General features: G+C 41.9%; 1 protein-coding gene across 2 annotated transcripts in view; it reads left to right on the top strand.

Annotated features, from left to right (window-relative positions):
- Nucleotides 1-21,083, top strand: part of LOC115082218 — a 51,876-nt gene extending 30,793 nt beyond the window's left edge. Inside the window, exons 5-9 of one of the 2 annotated variants that reach the window (XM_029586472.1) lie at nucleotides 779-892; nucleotides 2,355-2,435; nucleotides 5,131-5,235; nucleotides 16,613-16,764; nucleotides 16,809-21,083. In XM_029586472.1, coding sequence (XP_029442332.1) covers nucleotides 779-892; nucleotides 2,355-2,435; nucleotides 5,131-5,235; nucleotides 16,613-16,740 — 428 coding nt within the window. In that variant the 3' untranslated portion in view covers nucleotides 16,741-16,764; nucleotides 16,809-21,083. Of the gene's footprint in view, nucleotides 1-778; nucleotides 893-2,354; nucleotides 2,436-5,130; nucleotides 5,236-16,612 lie in introns of both variants that reach the window. The other variant, XM_029586471.1, reaches the window with a different exon arrangement.
- The last annotated feature ends 578 nt before the right edge of the window (nucleotides 21,084-21,661 follow it).

Below are 21,661 nucleotides of genomic sequence, written 5' to 3'. Positions count from 1 at the left end.
CAATTTGCCTTTTATTATTTGTAGTTTATCATATACAAAATATTTCTCCTCTGTTCTCAATAAGCAATCTCATTTGAAATAAATTGAGTGCTCATCATAATAGGCATCATCGATTAAATGTTATTACACATTGATATATTTTCTGCCTTATTTTTAATCCTAGGTCTTCCACCAATTTACAATTTTTACTTTTTTCAGTGCAAATAAAACAACAACATATAATGGTTGTACAGTCTTAAAATGTAATTCAAAAGATAAAGACTTATCTCATTTGTGCTCAATGTTGCTCAGTAATTGCCATGGATTCTCTCAATGTTACTTAATGAACACCATAAATTGTTCTCAATGATGCCTATTATGATGGTCACTCAATTTATTTCATTATGATATTGTTTATTAAGTGAGAGGTGAGGAGGAATATTTCATTTACAAGTTTTTTGTCCACTGACCCTTGACAATACTGTTCAGGAAGATACATGTTTGGTTCTTTTTGCATATTATTTATAGTTTTCTGTTTGTTTGCAAATTAGTTTTGGATAATGAAAGCATTCCTCATTCAGCCTTTATCTTCTTTTAGCCATTTTCTTCTGACAAACTAAAAGCAGTTTTGCTTATGTTGGGTGAGAGGGGAAATAGGATAATACCAGGTCATCACCAGATATCCATGAGGGCTGAAATGGGGAGGCAAGAAGCATATTTTGCAGTTGATGTAGGCTTTATGTATTTTCCTTTAGCTTCAAACTGAATTTTGATCTCTCTCTCTCTCTCTCTCTTGAAGACGGCATCAGCATTCTTGCAGTCATTTTATTGATCCTCCTTGTGCTTGCCATGGGATTGTACGTCCTTCCAAGGGAACGCTTGGAGAACCCTTGTCCTGTGCTGAAAAACTCAGGTGAGTAGAGCGAGTGACTTTCATGGGTCGACTAAATTTGGCTTGTTGGCGATCTTCCTAAAAAAGGCTCGTGCTCATCCTCTTTTTGGACACAGAACCTAATCCATTACAAGGCAGGGTCATGAGATACATCCACATACACCCAAGCAGGATCCACGAAGCCTAAGCCATCTCATGCGGACAGATGTCATTCTAATGTACTCTTAAAACCTCTAATAATGAAGTGTGATGGGTAACCATTAATTTGACTTTCTGGCCTTGCTGTACTCTCACTCCATTTGCTGTGACATTACTGCTTTCAGTTTTCTAGTCATTTTAATAACCTCAGAAGTGTCACACTGACCATACTGAGAAGTAAAATCCTATATTTCTCCACATATCAGGTACACCGTAGCCAGCAGTAAAGATTTCACAGCTTGGCCTGTTTATCTTGTGGTACCTTGAACTTTTTTAAGGTGCAAATGTATAACCCATTGCTCTTCTGTGTGCCACTACCTGCTTTGCATTAGTTTTGGCAGTGAGGTAAAACAACAGGATAGATGCCAAAAGTCTTTTTAAAATATTTATTGAAGTGGAGACGTATCTATTAAAAAACAAAACAAAAAACAACTGCCCGACTCAGGCCGAGTTTTCCGTTATATGTCTGTACATGTATGTATGTGCAGTGTAAAAAAAATTTTTTAAGGATTTTCATGTTCTTAATTTAGTATTATTAATCTCCACATTTTTATAATTTGTTTGTAGCCCCTGAGGCAGCCGCTGAAAGAGTGGCGAAACTCGGCCTGAGCCGGGCAGTTTTTTTTTTTAATAGATGTCTCCACTTCAGTAAATATTTGAAAAAGACTTTTGGCATCCATCCTGTTTGTTGTACCTCACGGCTTTTTTAGATTGCCTGCCTTCTTGTTTTTTGGGGCCATTAGTTTTGGCAGTGCCTGCAGCCAAGTTACCTTTTGGCTTTGAGCCCTATAAGATCTCAAAAGTTAGAGTATTGAGGCTTAACCAGTACATTTATGGGAAACTTCCAGTCAGCACTGGATCCTGCAGGATTTGGCAGTGGTGCCATCATTTCCTCTAGACCTCAGCATGATATTAAGGGCAATATGCTATAGTTTTTCAGAAGCAACATTTGGACCTTGCTTTATCTACTCTGGATGTTAAAGTTCTCGTGGCATGTGTTGTACAAGTAGTGCTGCTGTTCCTGAAGTCATGCATGCATTAGCTTATACAGTCTGACATCTGGAATTTTACCTGCTAACAATAACCTATTAGAAACGCATATTCTGATTAATTGTATCCTGTGTGTAACAGGTTGTAGTAGTGCCACCACATTGGTGTGTAGTAGCAATGTTTTCACTCGGCAGCTGGATGTTCTCTCTCTAGTTCTCTGGTACAGAGAGACTCGACTGATTTTGGTTACAGTGTGAGGCTTGTCTCAGCTGAGGTGTGGGTTTTCTTTTGACAGGTGTTAAAAAGGTTTGGAATGCTGCAGGTCCGGTGGTGGTGATTGTCTCCTGTGTCGCTTTGCTGTTAGTCGTTCAATGGTGTAAGTATATTCCAGAGGCTGTGGGATTACATGCTTCCCTGACCATTCCTCACATTTGTTTCATAGTAAACTTTTGTGTGTTTATAGAGAGCAGCAGTACCACTGACTTATTTTTATGGGCTATAACAACGATCCAAAAAATCGGGGAACAGCTAGTTTCCAAATGTTCAAGAAAATAAGCTAGTTGATAATTGGTTTAAATACAAGAAAAGAGTGTATGTGAAATTCTTATTAAAAATTATATGCTTTATTTGTTAACAAAACTTTGTTTATAATTTTATCTTTTTTATATAAAACATTATTCAATAAAATTTAAGGGAAGACCTCAGCATTGGCACCAATCTGATAATACAGAAATCTGTTAGCCAATAGTTGCAATCATTGGTCTTTCTCCCTTTCTCTTTGCTTAAGTGCCATCGAAAAATTATTCAAAAATGGTCAAGATGAAGTTAAATGATTCTCTGTAACATAAATTTTCTCAAGGAGCTACATTTCAAAGTCTTTGTAACATTAACTCTCTCGAGAAGCTATGTTTTATCTTGCTGTTGTGAATAAATTCACATTTAGTGTCACATTTAACTCTGATCTTGTTGCTCAAGATTAGGTTATTTTGTTATTTGTTTATATTTGTTAAATATTATTGTTACTTTCAATGTTCCTTGTAATAATATTCAATGGTTGATTAGTTATTGTTCAATGTTCTATGTAAAATTACCCCGGTCTAACCTCCCAGACCAGGGCAACCTTTTCGTTACTTGTAACGAAATTAATTGTGATTAGGTTATATGCTCAAGATTAGGTTATTTTGTTATTTGTTTATATTTGTTAAATATTATTGTTACTTTCAATGTTCCTTGTAATAATATTCAATGGTTGATTAGTTATTGTTCAATGTTCTATGTAAAATTACCCTGGTCTAACCTCCCAGACCAGGGCAACCTTTTCGTTACTTGTAACGAAATTAATTGTAATTAGGTTATATGCTCAAGATTAGGTTATTTTGTTATTTGTTTATATTTGTTAAATATTATTGTTACTTTCAATGTTCCTTGTAATAATATTCAATGGTTGATTAGTTATTGTTCAATGTTCTATGTAAAATTACCCTGGTCTAACCTCCCAGACCAGGGCAACCTTTTCGTTACTTGTAAACCGGATTGATTTGTATTGCATACAGGAATTCCGGTATAAAAAAATTAAAAATAAATAAATAAATTAGCCCATTTCATTTTATATTTTTCAAAGGAAAACCTCATGTATCTTAACAGTGGTACATCCCGACATAGGAAAGCAAGAGAAACTTATCTCAAGGCATGACGTTCTTTTTCTTTCTTTTGCCAGATACTTGCTTATAACAACCAGAGTTTGGTATAAACCACCGCCGCCAACGTTGTCAACGTTTCGCTTCAAACACTGCTTCAGGGCGGGCTGGTTATAAAAGGAACTGTTCGTTTCAAAATTGTTATAAGCAAGTATCCGGCAAAAGAAAGAAAAAGAACGTCATGCCTTGAGATAAGTTTCTCTTGCTTTCCTATGTCGGGATGTACCACTGTTAAGATACATGAGGTTTTCCTTTGAAAAATATAAAATGAAATGGGCTAATCTTGAGCAACAAGATCAGAGTTAAATGTGACACTGAATGTGAATTTATTCACAACGGCAAGATAAAACACAGCTTCTCGAGAGAGTTAATGTAGCTCCTTGAGAAAGTTTATGTTACAGAGAATCATTTAACTTCATCTTGACCATTTTTGAATAATTTTTCGATGGCACTTTTTAAGCAAAAGAAAGGGAGAAAGACCAGTGATGGCAACTATTGGCTAACAGATTTCTGTATTATCAGATTGGTGCCAATGCTGCGGTCTTCCCTTCAATAAAATGTAATCATTTTTTATATAAAAAAGATAAAATTTTAAACAAAGTTTTGTTAACAAATAAAGCATATAATTTTTAATAAGAATTTCACATACACTCTTTTCTTGTATTTACACCAATTGTCAACTAGCTTATTTTTATGGGCTAACAGTCTGAACAAGTGAAGATATATAATCCTCCTCATGCTGCCGGAAGTCCTTGTGAAGATGAAATGAGCAGGTTCCTTAGCAAAGTCTAGGACTCCAAGGTCATGTCTGCGATGTCATCTTGTTAAGAATTCATATTCAGTAAGCAGTCACTCTGAAGGAAGACAGATACTAAGTTCAGGCTGTGTACTCCCTGCTTATACAGTCATGGATAGTAGGCTGAACCAAAGAAAGACTTAAAAAATAAACTCAAAATGTGAAAATATTTCCCATGTGAGCATAGGACTAAGATATAACACTATACATCCTTGAGAGGAAACAAAGTGCAATAAAAGTAAATGTGACCTCCTCTTCTCCTATGCATGCTTGCTCCAAATTACCATCTTCACTTGTAAACCCAACACACGCTGTGTTGACTTTGGGGAAACCAACAGGATACCTCTGATTTCTATAATCTTACATCGTTGGTCAGAACACCAGGAATAAGAAGGCATTGTGTTAAGTATCCATCATAGTTTTAGGGTGGAAGACAGGGCCTTTGATTTCAGTCCTTGGACTGCATGTGGAGCATAGGAGAGTGAAGATAAGAGTGGAAAGGCAAGGATTCCTGGGAAACCCTGAAATGCTGATCATGATCAATGACTAGGATCGCTTTTGTGGCTCTCTCCTTTCAGCTAAGGATCCCTGTAGAAAATCTTCCCATTTACCAATGATGACTGGCCTTTCCATAGCTGTTCCAGTGGCGCTTTTGATTATAATGGTTCCTTTCTTTTATTTCTGTAAGTATCCTCTGAATAGGTTATTTTATGTTTCATGCTCCAAAGCATCTTGTATAGAACTGCTAAGCAAAAATATAAAGCTAGACAATATAGAATTTAAGAACAATTGTGAATGAGTCCCACCACAAACCATGTCCACAAAATGTGACGTATGCACAACTTGACACTAATTTAATTGTATGAAAATCACCGAGGGAAAACAAACCATTATTTATTTATTTATTTTGAGAACTTAAGTTCCGCATGATCCAGAAATTCACAGCGGATAAGACTCTACAATCATAATAGTATAATCAATAAAACAAATTATGCAGAAAATAAAAATACAAACACATAAAATACAATTGAAAATATAAGCTTAAAATAAAACACAAATAGCATATAAAATTCCAATATTTGAGATAGTAATGCTTGCTGCAACATTACAAAAAGACATCTTAAGGAACTTAAAAATACTGAGTTCTTAATAAATTTAGTGCCATTACTTGGGAATGTGGTTTAACGGTGTGGGATTTTTTTTTTTTGGGTGTTTGGCATCGTAATTTTATTTTTCTGTTCTTTTGGGTCGCAAGATAAACTGGTTTCAGTTCTAGTGGTTTTGCCTATTTTTTCTCATAACTATTTGATTAGTTTTTGTACACTTGTGAATAAAGGAAAACAGAACAAACTGCCAGAAATAATAAATACCAGAGAGAGGGAGGGTGCTCTGCTTTTGTACTCTACCAGTTTGGCATAATCAAATAATTAGTACATAAAAGAAAATATTTTAACAATCCCCCTCCTCCCATCTAGCCCAAGTCTGGTTGCAAGGTACTGTCATTGTTATAAGTGCTGTGTTTAAGTTTTTTAAAATGTAAGGTAGCCTGCAAACACTGTTTCAGTGAGGTTGCAATCTTAAATTGTCCCCGCATTTTCGCACGTGTGTTTTAAAATACACATCCCACAGACAAGTGTGCGCCCAATGTTAAGAATGCTCGAAAAAACATACTTCACATATCTTTTTCCTAGGATTTTGCTGGCTTTTACACGTGTATATATAGATGGATTTTAAAACATGCTCGTGCCAGAGACAACCCAGTTTTTCCAATTAGTCCACCAGTTTTCCCAGTTAATATCAAGGTCTTCAAGACTCCTCTGGTTCTTTATCCTGCAATCCCTCCCAGTTGACCCAGACCCCTCACTCTGTCCTGAGCAGCTCAGGCTTATGTCTTGAAGACTCTTATGAGTCAGCACTGCCGCCCCCAGTTTCCTGCCTCATCTTGGGAGTTAGTTGTCCTAGCTGTGACTGCTACTGCTAGTCTTGTACTTGATCCTATCTATTCCTGTTCTTAGGCCCCGCTTTAGTGGCTTCCTAATTTGTTGTCTGTCTTTGGTTTGTCTGTCCTGGTTGCCTCCATAGTTCCCTCTAAGCTGAGCACATGAGCGATTGCTCATACATTTTGGCACAATGCTCACAGTTTTTACATGAGTTCACATACATTTTTTGTTATGTTATTTACAGAAATGCAACGCTAATATTGGTGCTCAAAAACTGTTTAAAAAAATATCATTGCTCACATGAAAAAATGTGCACACACCTAGTCACTCCTTGGAGGGAGCATTGGTTGTCCCTGTGTCTGTTTGACTTTGTTCCACTGGTTCACGGCCCCTTTCTATGTTTCTGTGTTTGTTGTGAGCAACTTCCTGTTCCCTGTTTTGTTGCAGCCCTGCTCCCTTATTGGGTGCCTCTGATCCCATGGTGGCTGGTCAGGCAGAAGATCATGATTCCTAGCCGGCTCCCTGGGAGGCTGGGAGGGGGGAGAGGGGGTCCGGCCTACTTCTGCCTCGGGATTTATTCAAACACTGGCCAGCTGTGACCTGACCTCAAGAGGAAGCCAGATGTACACTTCAGGAGAGGAAAAATGAACTCCCTCAAGCTAGGCCTAAATTTTTCTGGCCTGGGCTTAACAGCTCCCCAGGTATGTGCCTCTTAAAGATCCAGTTGCTGTAAAAAAAACCAAAAAAAAAAAACCCCCTATAGATCTGTTTCCTGATGTTAGAAAATCTGGACTCGCATCCATTATGTAGCCACTAGTGTTGGTGCTATAACCCTGTCTATAGTTTCTATAGTTCCTGACTGAGAGTGCAAGAGGTGACAGCATAGCAATATACCATCTGAAGTAATTTTTTGTCTTTGCAATGTCTCAAATCCTGGTCACACAATACAGACCCCGGCTAAAAGTAATCCGGTACCTGCTTCATATAACTAGCTAGCCTGTGCTGAAGCCTTTCCTTAGCATTCAGGGAGGTCAGGCCCAACGAGTGGGTTATGCACCTCTGCCAGCAGATGGAGATGGAGCAAAAGCTGACGACATTGGCCAAATAGTCCCACCCCCAACATCAGCCAGCCAATATTCTCCGTTTGCTTCAGCCCACCAGTATTCTCCATCTCTAGCAGATGGTGGATGTGCATTTCCCTTCATGGGGATTGCCTATTAGTTTAAAAAAAAAAAAAAAAAAAAAGGAATGGAATGGAAAGGAAAGGAGATAACTGAAAGATGAGATTTCTGTATAGCTCTGCTTGTCTTGTGAGGTGATACAGTGCGGTTCCTCCCTCAGTAGAGTGCCCTCACTCCAGTAACCTTGACTGCCATGGACTAGAAATAAGGCTCGGTGGAGGAGGCTTTAGCCCTCCCCCCCATAGCTGGAACATTTTCTGCTCTCAGCCAGGGAGGGCTGAGCTCAGGTAAAAGTTTTTTTCTTTATTAAAAAAAAAAAAAAACAAGAGCAGCTATTTGGCTAGGCCCCACTTCCAGGCTTCTCTCCTTTGGCCGCGTGATAGGCTGCGAGGTGATTGCTCACCACCTTTTTTCGCTGCAGGCCATCGGTACGCTCCTGCGTGCCCAGTTGTGCAGCCAACTTAGACATCTTTTTTTGGGTCAAAATGTCTACATAGCACCGCTTGCCTCCAGGGGTGATACCGTGCGGTCCCTCCCTCAGAGTACTTCAGTCCGGTAGCCTTCAATGGCTTGGACATAAAATTTGATTAGTGGTTGCAGGCCGAGAGAGGCTTGGTGTGGTGAAGGCTTAGCTCTCTTCCCCCATAGCCGGGGCCTATTCCTGCTCTCTGCCAGGGGGGGCTGCGCACCGGTGAAAGTTTTACTTTTTTTTTTTTTTTTTTTAAAGAAAAACGAACATCTGCGATCCCTCTCGCGTCTCTGGGGAGTTCGAGGTGAGGAGGCAGTGCAGGCGTGGCGGGTTGAGCAGCCATTTGGCTAGGCCCTACTTGCAGGCTTCTCCCTGTGAGGTGTTTTTGGGCTGTGGACTGCTCAGCACGTGCCAGCGCACCAGTTTGAGCATCCTGCTTAGACGCCTTTCTTGGTGTCAGTACTAGGCGCCTAAATTGGGAGCTTAATTGCACGGGCGGCCTAGGTGCATATACTTGTGCACACATTTTTGTGCGCACATTTTGGGTGTGGGTTTTATGCATGCATGTGTTCTAGACGTGAGCTTTTACCATTCTGCACGCTTACTACTATGGCGCCCGCAGCGAAGAAGCCTAAGTGCTTATCTATTTGTGTTGCATGTCACATCAGAGCCATACAGCGCAGCTTTCTTTAAGCCTGTGTCAGCACTGCCTGGATGCTTGTGCAATTTACCCCATTCTGATTTTGCCGGTGATGGTCCATCTCCTCAGTCTGTGGGATCTGGGACCGAGGGAGACATGATGGGGGTATGCCCTCTCTCTTAATTGATCCATGGTCCGAGTCATCACAAGCTGCTAGGTCTCAGGACATCAGGTTCGGGCCTATGGGACCTGGAATGGATCCAACCTCCTTTTTCTGGGTAGAATTCTTCCAGAGATTGTAGATGTTTCTACAAGGTTGGTCTTCTGAATCGGTAGTGCCTACTAAGGTTGGTTCGTGCACTCCAAGTGCTCCTCCGCCTGTCTCTGCAGTCAAGTGCTGTGGCACAATGTGGCCTGACTAAGCTCAAATGTAGGTAGATCAAAATGATACCAGTGATGGGGAACGTTTCCCCAGCCTTGGAGCCAAATTGAACTCTACTCCGTTTCTTTCTTAGAGATGAGCTGCCGGATTTGGGTTCTCAGATCTTGAAGATCCTCAGAGTGGCTGGGCCTGACTCCTTGGAAATGCAGAAGAAAGTTCCTATTTTGGTCACCCTACGCAAAGCTTCTTGTTTCTTTCCCCTCTTGGATGCACTCCAGAAGTTGATTGATCTGGAATGGAGTACTCCAGGGGTGTCTTTTAAAGGAGGACATGTCTTGGCGAGTTTATATCCCTTGGATCCGCAGACCAGAGAGTAGTTGCATTTCCCCATGGTGGATGCCTTGGTGTGTTCTAACACAAACCATCAATATCAAAAACAGAAGGTATCACCAGTATATTTTTTATCGCTTAACAATATATGCAAAAGCCCAAATGTATGTAGGCCCCTTACTTACAGAGTCTGTATTGTGTAACAGACACTATTTTTGTATAGGGTCACCTTGCTTTAATTTAAATTAATCATCAATAGTCCATTTTTTGTTAGAAATTTTTCATTATAGTAAAAACTAATGTCACACACTCCAAGAAAGGGGACACAAATACTCATCTACTCCGTAGTAGTAGTAGTTCACCCGACACAGCTGTGTTTCGGATGAGGCCGTCCTGCTTCAGGGGGTGTCCTTCAAAATTGCTTTTTTGAGAGCGTCATAGGGAAGCCTTGTAATTGCTTGGAATCGCATCTTCTTAGTAATCCATGGCAGCCCCGTTGGACTGCATCTCCTTTTGAAATGGCAACCACCTCCAGTGATCGTTTTATACCCTAAGAGCGGAAGTCTGTTAAACCGGAAGCTCCAGTCTTCTTTCACATCCGTGTATGACGTCGTCAACAACGATAATGTGGACAGGTCTCTCGTGTCAACAATATTAGACATCGCAAAGGCCTATGAGCTAAAACTACATTCATACCTACCTTGCATAACAACACTGAGCGCGGGCTACAACACACTCGCTCCTCCTTACCAAAGATCTCACTAGATAAATGAAAGCGCCGTTCACGTCAAGGAATCTTTACACAAACTCCTCCCCCTGGGCGTGTCAAAGGTAGATCTGCTGTAAGAAATGCAGTCTCATATCACGACAGCTACCCAACTATTCCTGATTTGTTCGTGTCATTGGTGTTGCATATCTGTAATATCCACTATATACAATGCAGTAGACTTGCTCATTTTTCTCGAATATCTTTACCATTCATAACATCAAGGACCTTGCCCAATAGAGGGACGTGGGCACAGACCCTTACTATTCGGCAGGTAACTATTAGTAACGCTGCGGGTAACCCTCCCATCACGGGAAGAAGCAATGAACTTACATCTAGATCAGCGAGTACCAATTCACTCTCTCGTTGAGTCCTGTCGGATCAACTGTATTTAAATGGAAGATCCAATATTGTTCTCGCATATTTAAACGGGATTGAATATCACCCCCCCGTGGATCTAGACGCACCTGTTCCAAAATCAGCCATCTTAAGTCCGTGAATTCATGTTGGTGTCTAATGCAGTGTGGTACTATTGGCGCAGATACTTTCTTCGTTCTTATACAACTTCGGTGTTCTATAAGTCGGGTTCTTATCTTCCGTTTCGTGCGACCGATGTACAACAACTTGCACGGACACTGAATCACATAGATCACTCGCTCAGACTCGCAGCTAGTGGATCCATTTAATTTCAAAATTTTATCAGAATTGGGAATACGCCATTGGTTCCCTGGCAGAACCAGGGCACACATATCACAATGACCACACTCTTGTAAGCCATCGGCCGATCGCGATATAGTTGTGGATACAAACGTGGATTTAACCACTATATCCCTGATGTTCTGTCCCCTGAAGAAGGCAAATCTTGGTTCAATCTGGAAAGTGGGCTGGAGGGTCAGAACATGCCAATGCGTTTTAATTATGTCAACTACCCTGCCCACTTGTTTTGAATACTGCAAGGTACACGTAGATTTTTGGGAAAAAGGGCGTTGTTGGTATTGTAAAAGGAGCTCCCGATTGGCATAGAGTGCCCTTTTGTATGCCTTCTTGATAATAGTTTTTGGATATCCTCTTGCAGAGAATCTATTCGTTAATTCAACTGCTTGTACACGGAATTCTTGAGCTGATGAGCAAATCCTTCGCAGTCTCAAAAATTGGGAAATGGGCAAGCCATTCTTTAATCCCAAGGGATGGACACTTGAATATTTCAGATAGTTGGCACGATCTGTCTTCTTTCTAAACAGGGTAGTGCTGATACCACATGCATTCCGTTGCACCAAGATGTCCAGAAACGCAATTGAATTGCGATCAAAATGTGCTGTAAATTTTAAGTTATTATTAGCCGCATTCAACCAAGTCAGAAATGATTGTAAATTCTCTACTGATGATACCCAAATAAAAAATATATCATCGATATATCTTTTATAAATCCACATATATTGGTACCATTGTGATTTATAGCGTGTTTGGGTCTCAAAATCACTCATGTATAAGTTGGCAATGTCAGGAGCAACTGTAGCCCCCATTGCCACCCCCTTGACTTGTAAATACAGAGACTTGTCGAATTTGAAAAAGTTTTTAAACAAACCATACCATCAGCCCGGTAGAGGGAGGTATGGCACTGAAGGATGCTCAGGATAGGAAGATTGAAGCTATCCTAAAGCAGAGCCTTTGAGATGTTTTCGGCCTTATAAAGGAGGTTCTTCCCAGAGGGTCCCATTCCTTCTGCAGGTCTCAGTCCTTTCGATCTTGAAAGGATACAGACTCCGAAGGTGGAGCCCCCCTTGGTCTTCCCAATGAAGGTTTGTGGGCTCACCTATTGATTCAGGAGATAGGTGGCATCTATCCCATTTTTACCACAGGTGGGACCTGATTACTTTGGCTTAATGCATTTTCAAAGTTATTTGGGACGAGTATGCTCTAGAATTTCTTCACATTCCTCCTGATGCCTTCATGGTCTCTCCCTCTAACTCCCCTTAGAAGAGGGTAGAAGTGGAAGCAACATTACAACAGCTGTTGAACCTGATAGCAGTGATTTCTGTTCCTGAATCTCAGAGAAAATACAGCCTGTTATTCCATTCATTTTGTCATGCCCAAGAAAGAAGGGTTGTTTCGGCCCATAGTGGATTTCAGGGATGCCAATTGTCATTTTTGAGTCACGCATTCCAGGGTAGAAATGGTGCGCTCTGTCATGCTGACAATTCAAGCAGAGAGTGCCTCATGTCTCTGGATATGATGAAGGTGTATTTGCATATTCCCATCTGTCGAACATCAGTGTTACCTCCATTTTGCTATTCTGGATAGTCTTTACCAGTTTCAGGCCTTGCCTTTCAGACTAGCCACCCAGGACCTTTTTCTTAGGTCATGGTGGTGGTAGCCGTGGCTTTCAACAAGGAGGGCATTCTAGTTCATCCCTATCTGGACAACTGGTTGATGAGTCATCATGCTTCCCATAGGTTGGTTCCTTGCTACAGGAACTAGGCTCAGTGGTAAACCTGACCTAGAGTGATTTTTAGCTGTCTCAGACCCTTGAGTATCTCTAGATACAAAGCAGGGCAGAGTATTTCTGCCGCAGTCTCAGATTTACACATTGATGCTGTGAGTTCGATCCCTGTGGAACCCTGTTTGTCCGACCATGTGGTTTTATCTGCAGGTCCCAGGGTTGATGGCTGCTACATTAGAAGTTGTTCCCTGGAGAAGGGCACATATGTGCCCTCTTCAGCGCCTGTTGCTCTCCTGATGGAGTCTGTAGTCGAAGAACTATGCGGTGAGGCTGTTCCTCCCATTAGAGGTGGAATCCCTGTTGGGCTGTTACAGGTGGATCATCTCAGGAAGGAATTTCCCTGTTGACGTCGGATTGGTTGGTACTCACGACAGATGCGAGGTTCCGGGACTGGGGGGGCGCTCACTGTCAGGAATTAGTGGTGCAGGAGTGCTAGAATGCAGCAGAGAGGCAGTGGAACATCAACAAACTGGAAGCACAAGTGGTTCGGTTGATGGCCTGCGATTCGCTGAGCATCTAGAGCAGCATCTCTTAAGCATATTCACCTTTCAATGGCCAGAAAGAGCAATATCGGAGCCGATTTGCTCAGCAGAAGAAACTTTGGCCCAGGAGAATGAGAGCTGACTTTTCAGTTCCTGGTGAACTGCTGGGATCTACTGCATCTAGACCTGTTAGTGATCTTCAACAACCAAAGGTTCCACACTTTTTCCATCACAGGTGGAATTCGGAAGCAATGGGCATTGACGCTCTTATTCTGCCCTGGCATCTGATATGCAGGCTGGTCCATAAGATTGCAAGTCAAACTACCTCTGTCCTTTGTGCATACAAATCACCTGGAACTTTACACCTTTTAGTGGCTCCAAGTTGGGCTTGAAGGCCGTGGTTCTCCGATCCCTAGAGCCTGCTGGTGCGCAGTCCCCTCAGGCTATGGTCTCGGACGGATCTGTTAAGTCAGGGGTCCATTCGGTATGAGGATCCTGGTTGATTCTGTCTCGCAGTCTAGCTGTTGAAAGGGCTCAGTTGTTGAAGCAGGGTTTTTTGCCTGTGGTAATTTTTACTCTTTTCTAACCTATGTTAGAATTTGGATGGTCTTTGATGCCTGGTGTTTTAAGCGAAGTACTCAACAGCCCAATGTGGATATTCCTTTGATTTTGGAATTTTTACAGCACTGCAAGCTTAAGGGTTTGGCCCTTAACACCTTGAAGGTTCAAGTTGCAGCCCTGGCTTGTTTTAGGGGGAGAGTCAATGGAGGACCTTTTGTCTTCCCCAACCGGATGTGTCCCGGTTCTTGCAGGGAATTAAGCATTTTCAGTTCCCTTTGCAGCTTCCGATGTCTCCGTGGAACCTTAACTTGGTCCTCAAATTTTTGGTAAGTCTGACTTTTCAACCGCTGCGTACTCTTTCCTTGCAACAGCTTGCCTTGAAGACAGTTTTTCTGGTAGCAATCTGTTCAGCAAGTCGGGTCTCTGATCTGCAAGCTCTTTCTTTCCGTGAGCCTTTTCTCCGTATGACTCTGGGTGCGGTTAATCTTGGGACTTTGGCTTCCGTTTACCCAAAGTGGTTTCGGAGTTTCATTTGAATCGGTCCATTTTTCTGCCTGCCTTGGACAGGGATAAAGATAAAGCTGAGGACCATCTTTTGCGTACCTTGGACGTCAAGAATCATTTCCTATGGTACTTTGAGATGTCTAAAGCTGTTTGGAAGTCTGATCGCCTGGTTGTTCTCCATGGTGGAGGTAAGCAGGGCACCGACAATGTGAGCAACGGTTTGGTGTCACCTGCTGAAATTTGCTGAGTGGCCTTCAGCACCAGCATTAGCCACTTCAAGCTTGCTTCGGATCCAATTCCCACAGCTGTAGTTTCACAGCCAGCTCTGAACCCTGAACCAGCAGCAGTGGTTTCACAGCCATCTCTGGCTCCAGAGCCAGTTCCAGTATTAGCAGCTGTCTCTCAGCCAGCTCCAGGCACTCTGCTCCAAGCTATGCAGCCACTCTGCAGATTCTGCTTCTGGATTCTGACTCATTTTCAGGACTGACTCCATTCCGGCTTCCGATCCAGGCATTCAGATTCCCCAAACCTTCCTTTGTTAGGATTGGGGGGACGGGGGAGTGGCGTTCCTAGGGGCAGCTGGAATCTTCCCTTTTTAGTGGGGAAGGTAATGTGAGGACCTAGCCTACAGGGGCTCTCCAATAGGCTGCAGTCTGAGCTGCACAAGCTTATGCCTTCAAGACTCATAACTTAGCCTTGCTACTCCCTCAAAAGGCCTGGTTCACCCACAGTTCCCTGCCTCACTTGGGAGCAGTTTCCCCATGGCTGTGGCTGCTATGCCAAGTATTGTTTCCTTGCTCCTGTTCCTGTCTGTTTTTGTACTTAGGCCCTACTTTAGAGGCCTTCCTAGTTTGTGCTCTGTCTTGGGACTTAATTTACTAAGGCATTTCTCCCATTCTGTGTCTATGGGAAAAATGCTTAGTAAATGAGGCCCTTAGTTTGTCTGTGTGCTTGCCCCTGTGTTTGTCCTTGTTCTGTTGGTGCACTCCCCGGTCTGTCTGTTTGTGTGTGTGTTGTGGACTCCTTTCTGTCCCCTTTTCCGCTGTAGCCTTACTGCCTTTCTGGATACCCCGACCATGTCTTTGTGTGCCTCTGGCTAAGTCCTACCAGCCACCAGAACCAGAGAGCTCAACTCAAAGAGGAAGTGGCTGGTCAGGCAGAAAATTGGGCATTCTACCCAGCTACCCATGATGATGGTCCAGCCTAATCTCGCTTTGGGATTTATTCAAACACAGGACAGCTGTGGCCTGACACCTATTCCCCTTGCAACTTCTTGCTCCTCAACTCCTTCTGGAACTCCTTAGCACTACATGGGTATATAGCACCTGTTCCTTCTTGGCTCAAGCTCCTGCACAGTCTCCCACCCTGACACTCCTTCCTCAGTGACCAGCATCTAATCCCTGTGGAACAACTTTTTTTTTTTACCACTCTGATAACTTCCCCATTGGACTGAGTCACACTTCCATTCATACATTGGCAAGCTCTTTTTAATGTACTCCTTTTGACCACTAAGGCTGGAAAATTCCATATTTTTAACACCCAGGCTACATTCATTCTAAGCAATTCCCAATATCTATATGCCATCTATCTGTATATGAAAGGCTTGTGTCAGATGGTCATAGAGTGGCACTAGATGGCATACAGATATACATATATACATACCCTGCTCGCTTCACTTGCCATCTTTGCCAGTGGGCTCCCCGCTCTATATTCCCATATTTGTGTCTAGGTGCAAAATGGAAGGAATGGCTGGGTAGGACGATTGACTCTACCGAAAGGAAGGGCAGAGAAAGTGTTATAGAATTCTCCACCCCATCCCTCATGCCTCTAAGGAAAAAACCAAACCTAAAAATCAAATAAACTGGGTTCAAAGGGAACACTCTCACTAACTAAACTAAAAGGGAAGTAATCATAAATGCAATATGAATAACTCTAAATTATACAGATGAGAGAAGTCCTGAAGAAACAAGAGGTGAAACAAATAGCACTTTTTAACACAATGTTTTTTTTTTTTTTATCATGTAGTAGGAGTTTTAGAAAGTGAAAATCAGAGGAAATGTGGTCCTGGCAGAAGAAAACGTAATTAAAAAATAAAATTTATAAAACAGTTACCGATTTTTTAATTTTGGAGACTTTCGAGGTACTCAATGGCATCTGTAAAAGAATGGTACTGTCTTTAGTAACTATTTTGACAATACTGACAGATGGATTCCTGGGCCTGTTGCTGTTTCAGCCAGCATTCTTTCTAGGGATCTCTCTAATTGCTGATCACTTTTTAACTTTTTAATGAATGATTTACTCACAGGCAGAAACGGTTGCCGTGACAAGGAAAGAGAGAGAGGGAGATCCTGCGCTGACGACGCCTCTTTCCAAAAAACTGGTGGAGAGAACAATGTGCATCTGTTGCAGGGCCGTGGACAAGCAGGCAGCTGATGAAATTCTGCAGGCAGATTGCAATTATGCTTCCCCTTGGTTTGCGCTTTGTAGAATATTTTAGGGAGTTATTGCTTCACCGGGCATGCAATACTATTCCTATATCCTGATGGGCTGGCTCTTTCACTGATTAATTTCATCACCATAGCCTAACCTCAAGCACATGTACGTGGTGATAAGTTGCCAATGGGAAATTATGGCTCATTTATTTAGGACTCTCTATCATGTTGATGATCCATTTTTATTAGCAGTATACATTTTAAAGAGCTCATTATAATTTGTTTACATCTATTTTAGCATTGTATTAGCAGTAAGGATGGTAGGCAGCCATTAACTTCTATCATATAGCCTGCATCAGCCAATGATTGCTCAGGGTTTCTGGAAGTCATTTTATGTGTGGTGATTGCAGCCTGAGCCACTGTTTGTTCTGGCCTTCTTAGCCAGGAGGCTTTAAAGTGATACTGTGATATTTCTGCAAACAGTTTACCGCATACTGTATGATTTCTTCCTTCATAGACTCCATATTGATAGTGTAGGGACTCTACTGTTTTTAGAAGGGAGAGTTAACATCTTTCACATTTTTTTTTTAGAAGACACTTTTTAATGTGAATGGTGCACTGAAGGCAATATAGATGGGAGTCTGATATATTTAAATTTCATAGAGAGAGGCAGGGAGTGGATATGGAAGGAAGGAAATAAGGTACTTCATGGTTTGACACAGTACTGTCCATCAAGTACACAGATTTTTTTACATTTCTTGAGATGTGATATTAAGCAAAAGATTGAAAGAGTAGAGAAGTGGGAGAACTATGGTAGTAATAGCAATTTTATTTATAATGCACAACCTCCGTTAAATGCTGAAGACATGCTATGACATCATAGACCAAATTGGTGCTGAACCTGTTCCTTCAGTGGAAGAACGACTCTTTCTAAGGTTACAGATGGTGTTGATTGAAGAGGTGCTTTTCTCAGGGAGAAATCACTTAATCGTCCTTAAGAGCTATTTGCGCTGATTAAGAAACTAACCTCCAAACCAGTTCTGGAGGATTCTGATTGTCCGAGTTGCAATGTCCTTGCCAGTTTCTTCCAAGACAAAATTTCCAAAATTCAGAGACAGCTTGATACAGTTGGTGTCACTCCCACACTGAGAAAATCAGCCAATAGAAAAATAGTCCAGTTTTAGCTAAACTCAGCTATTTATTTTTATTATTCAGTTTTTTATTCTGCAATTCCAAAAAATGTTCAATGGGGTTTAAAATTGAAACATTCATAAAAACAAATCAAAATGCTCACAAAGAATTCACATAACAGCAAGATCAAACAAGTAATTTTAACAGTTTCTTATCTAAAAGCTTTCATAAACTACAAAAATTTAAGTTCTTTCCTGGAAATCTTCAGGTCCAGCTCGTGTTTAATTTGTTATAGTTTATACTGTTGAAATCTGCCTAGAACAGGTCCTGGTAGTAGGCGAAATACAAATTATTGTAAATAAATTAAATTAAATATAGCATCTTGCAAGGTTAGACTTCACCTCCTGTAAGTTCTGTGCTTGTAGAAAACTATATTCTTCTAGGACAAGCAGGATGGTAGTCCTCACTTGTGGGTGACATCATCAGATAGAGCCCAGCACTGAAAACTTCTGTCAAAGTTTCTAGAAGCTTTGACCTGCACACTGAGCATGCCCAGCATTCCACTATCCACTTGTCAACGCGAGGTCCCCCTTCAGTCTCTTCTTTTCTGTGGTGCAGATGCCTCGCGGTTCGAGGAGCTCCACCTTTTCTTGTTTTTTGCTGAAAAGTACAGTGTTTTTTCCCAGTTCCATCATTTCCCAGTTCCATCATTGGGTCCTCCTTCGCGGTTGGTGCCTCCTCGGCGTGGTAGGTTAAAGTTGCTGTTTTTTGCTTCTTTGCAGTCAATGCCTGACACTTCGCCTCTCGGTGACCGCAGGTCATTGACCGCACATCGGGTAACTTTTATGGAGTCCGGCTTTCATCGGTGACCTCAGTGCTCGCAGACCATGTCCATCAGACCATGATGGTCCATGAGGTTTGTATCCTCTGCCTGGGGGCCTCGTACGACATCTGTGGATGTCAGCTGTGTGATCTAATGACCCCCAAAGAGTGGCATATGTGCCTTGATAAGATGGAGAAAATTTTCAGCTCTGCAAAGTCCGCTCCATCCACATCTGCTTCAGAGTCATCGATGCCAAGGAGTCCTTTGATTCATTCCCTCTTGCTACTTCCCTCTCTACCTCTTTGAAGGATCATGGGGACAGTGACCGATCCTCCATGATCTCACCAATGTCCTGAACATCTGGGTCCTCCACCTCCTCGGTGCCGGGGAAAACTGGGCCGAGCACCATGGGAGATCCCGCAAGCATAGACACCGATTGCCGTCGGCGCACAGCTCAGGTTCTGGCACGGTACTGGCGGTGGCCATACTGCCACTAAAGCGACCCCAACCATTGGAGGCCCCATCCTCCAATGTCCCCGTGAGTCCCAGGCGTTGCCCACTGATATGTGTGTTGGGCACCACGCCACATTGATGACCTGCAGAAGAACCAGTGACACCTCATCCCCCTTCTTCAGTCCTGACCTCACCGGACTTTCAGGAGGAGTTGGACTGCAGGGTTCAGACCACGGTGCTCACAGCTCTCCAGAGCACTGAGCTGCCCGTTGCACCAGCCCCCATACCGGTGCTCAAGCCTCCGCCATCTGTCTTAGCACCACTGCTTGAGTGACTGGGCATCCTTTTAGGCACCCTACCAACGCAACCAGTGCCCAAGGAGCCTTCAATCCCTCAACAGCCACCGATGCCCCCCCCCACCAGAGCGATCCTGATCCTTGGGTCCTCCAAGGAGGAAGATACGACTGGTGTCACGTTCCTGAGACCTCGGTTCCCTGAACCTTTACCGGGTCCCTTCAGTCTCCCGCAGTCCCCAGTCCCCTCGATGCCAGGGGAACCGTCGATTCCAATGTGCCCTCTGGGCCCTCATAACCATCTGAGCCCAGAGCTGATATCCCCAACAGGCCTCTCCCACGTTGCGCTGGCCCTAGTGAGGAGGAAGGGCCTTACAACCCATGGGGGAATGATTCCACGGAGTCTTCCTCAGATTACTCGGACAAACCCCTCTCAGAGCCTTCCCCGCTGGAGGAAAGACATCTGTCTCCCCCCGAAGATCTGTCCTTCACGGGGTTTGTCAGGACCATGGCCGAGGCTATGCCCTTTCAACTCCCCACAAATGGGTGTATTATATAAATTAAAATTTCCATGTAAATGTTGTATTGTATATCAAAGTGTTAGGTATTCTTTTTTCCAGCCCTCACACTTGGTTAAATTTATAGCAGATAAACAAAGTGAACAAAATCTGGGAGCTACAACTGCTCAGTAATATAACAAAAAAGCTCTAAGAGTTGAAATTTAGGCAAACCTAGTGAGTTGTCTGTTATTTCTTAATGTTTTTCCAATGAATGATATGCCTTTTGAAATTTATTTATTTATTTGAATTTCTATACCGATATTAGTGGGGACATCATATCGGTTTACATCAAAAACATAAAGATTGGAAATTACATAAAACAGGGTGGTGGGGATGGAGAGGTAGGAACTATTTCCTATCCTATTCCCCCTTTCTTTGAGGACTTAGAAACATATGGTGCATGAAATGTTTTCTTTCTTAAAATTAATATTGCATGTCTATGATTATGAAATGAATGGCCATATATCTGTATCAAGGTGTTCTTGAGTGTAAATTTTGAAAATTTGAGAAATAAAAAAAAAATTGGCATCAGAGGGACTTAAGGGACAATCAGTAAGAAATAATCAGAGCAAAATAAACTACCTCCTAGAGAAAAACAATATAAAGGCCATCTCATGTAGATTCTGCTGTAAGCCCAGTACCATTTTCTTCTGGAAGTTTTAATTTGATAAATTGATGAAGGTATATCTGAGAAAGCTACTTTAATTTCCTAAGATGATAAAATTAAATTATTTTTGTATTTATTTTATGAACCAGTTAATGTAAGTAATTTATTTTTAGAAATTGTGAAAGCTATTAAGAATAGTGTTATCCTGCAGAACACTTGACCAGTATATTAAATATCCATATTTGTGACTGTGAGCAATAGCACATAAGATTAACTAGAACGCATTAATAACCCTCCCAATTAAAAGAAATGTTGCTGGTGAATTAGTATATGTGCTGGAAAGGATGTGGCAATGGGAAAACATTTTAATTGCAGAGCAGACAAAGTAGGAGATAATGTTTATTCTAAAATAATTAAAAAAAAAAAAAAAAGTTCCCCATTTAACACTTTTTTATCTCTCTGGGAGGGTAGAGATAGGTGAAAATAGGAAAAGAAAAGTAGTTGAACTGGTGTAGCATTGCATAAAAGATCATATGTGCAGCTGAATTTGATTATTCATGAAAAGATATATTGTAAATTGTACAATTCTATAAATAAAAATTTAAAAAGGCTTTATGTATCAATGAATATTTGTATGCAAGAAATTATCTAATCCAAATCTTGGGGCATTTGGATGCCATATTATGATTGCTGATATCAACTGATTTCCCAACACACTTGGATCTCCTCCTGTACGGAAACTTTACTCATCTGTAACCAGAAGAAAACCTGGTAGTGGGTTGGGGATTGGGGAATGAGGTAGTCAGTATTCATTTGGAAAATTAATTGTGAGGGAGAGCAGGAGAATGAAACTAAATGTTACTTTGGAGCATTTGTTTATAGAAATGGTTTTGGTTGAGTGTTCCTTTCCCTTTGTAAGGGAAGGGTGGACCCTGTGCTGAGGTGTGGTTGGCGCAGCATAGAAAGCGAGTCCCCCAGGTATTCACCGGCAGCAGGCAGATGAACCCTGGGACGGGATGGGACTACACTAGAGCTTCACTTATACCAATCCCGTT

The sequence above is a fragment of the Rhinatrema bivittatum genome, unplaced genomic scaffold, assembly GCF_901001135.1.
Source record: "Rhinatrema bivittatum unplaced genomic scaffold, aRhiBiv1.1, whole genome shotgun sequence".
Taxonomy (NCBI): Eukaryota; Metazoa; Chordata; class Amphibia; order Gymnophiona; family Rhinatrematidae; genus Rhinatrema; species Rhinatrema bivittatum.
Note: the sequence above shows the minus strand (reverse complement) of the source record. Positions and strands in the feature narration are given on the sequence as shown.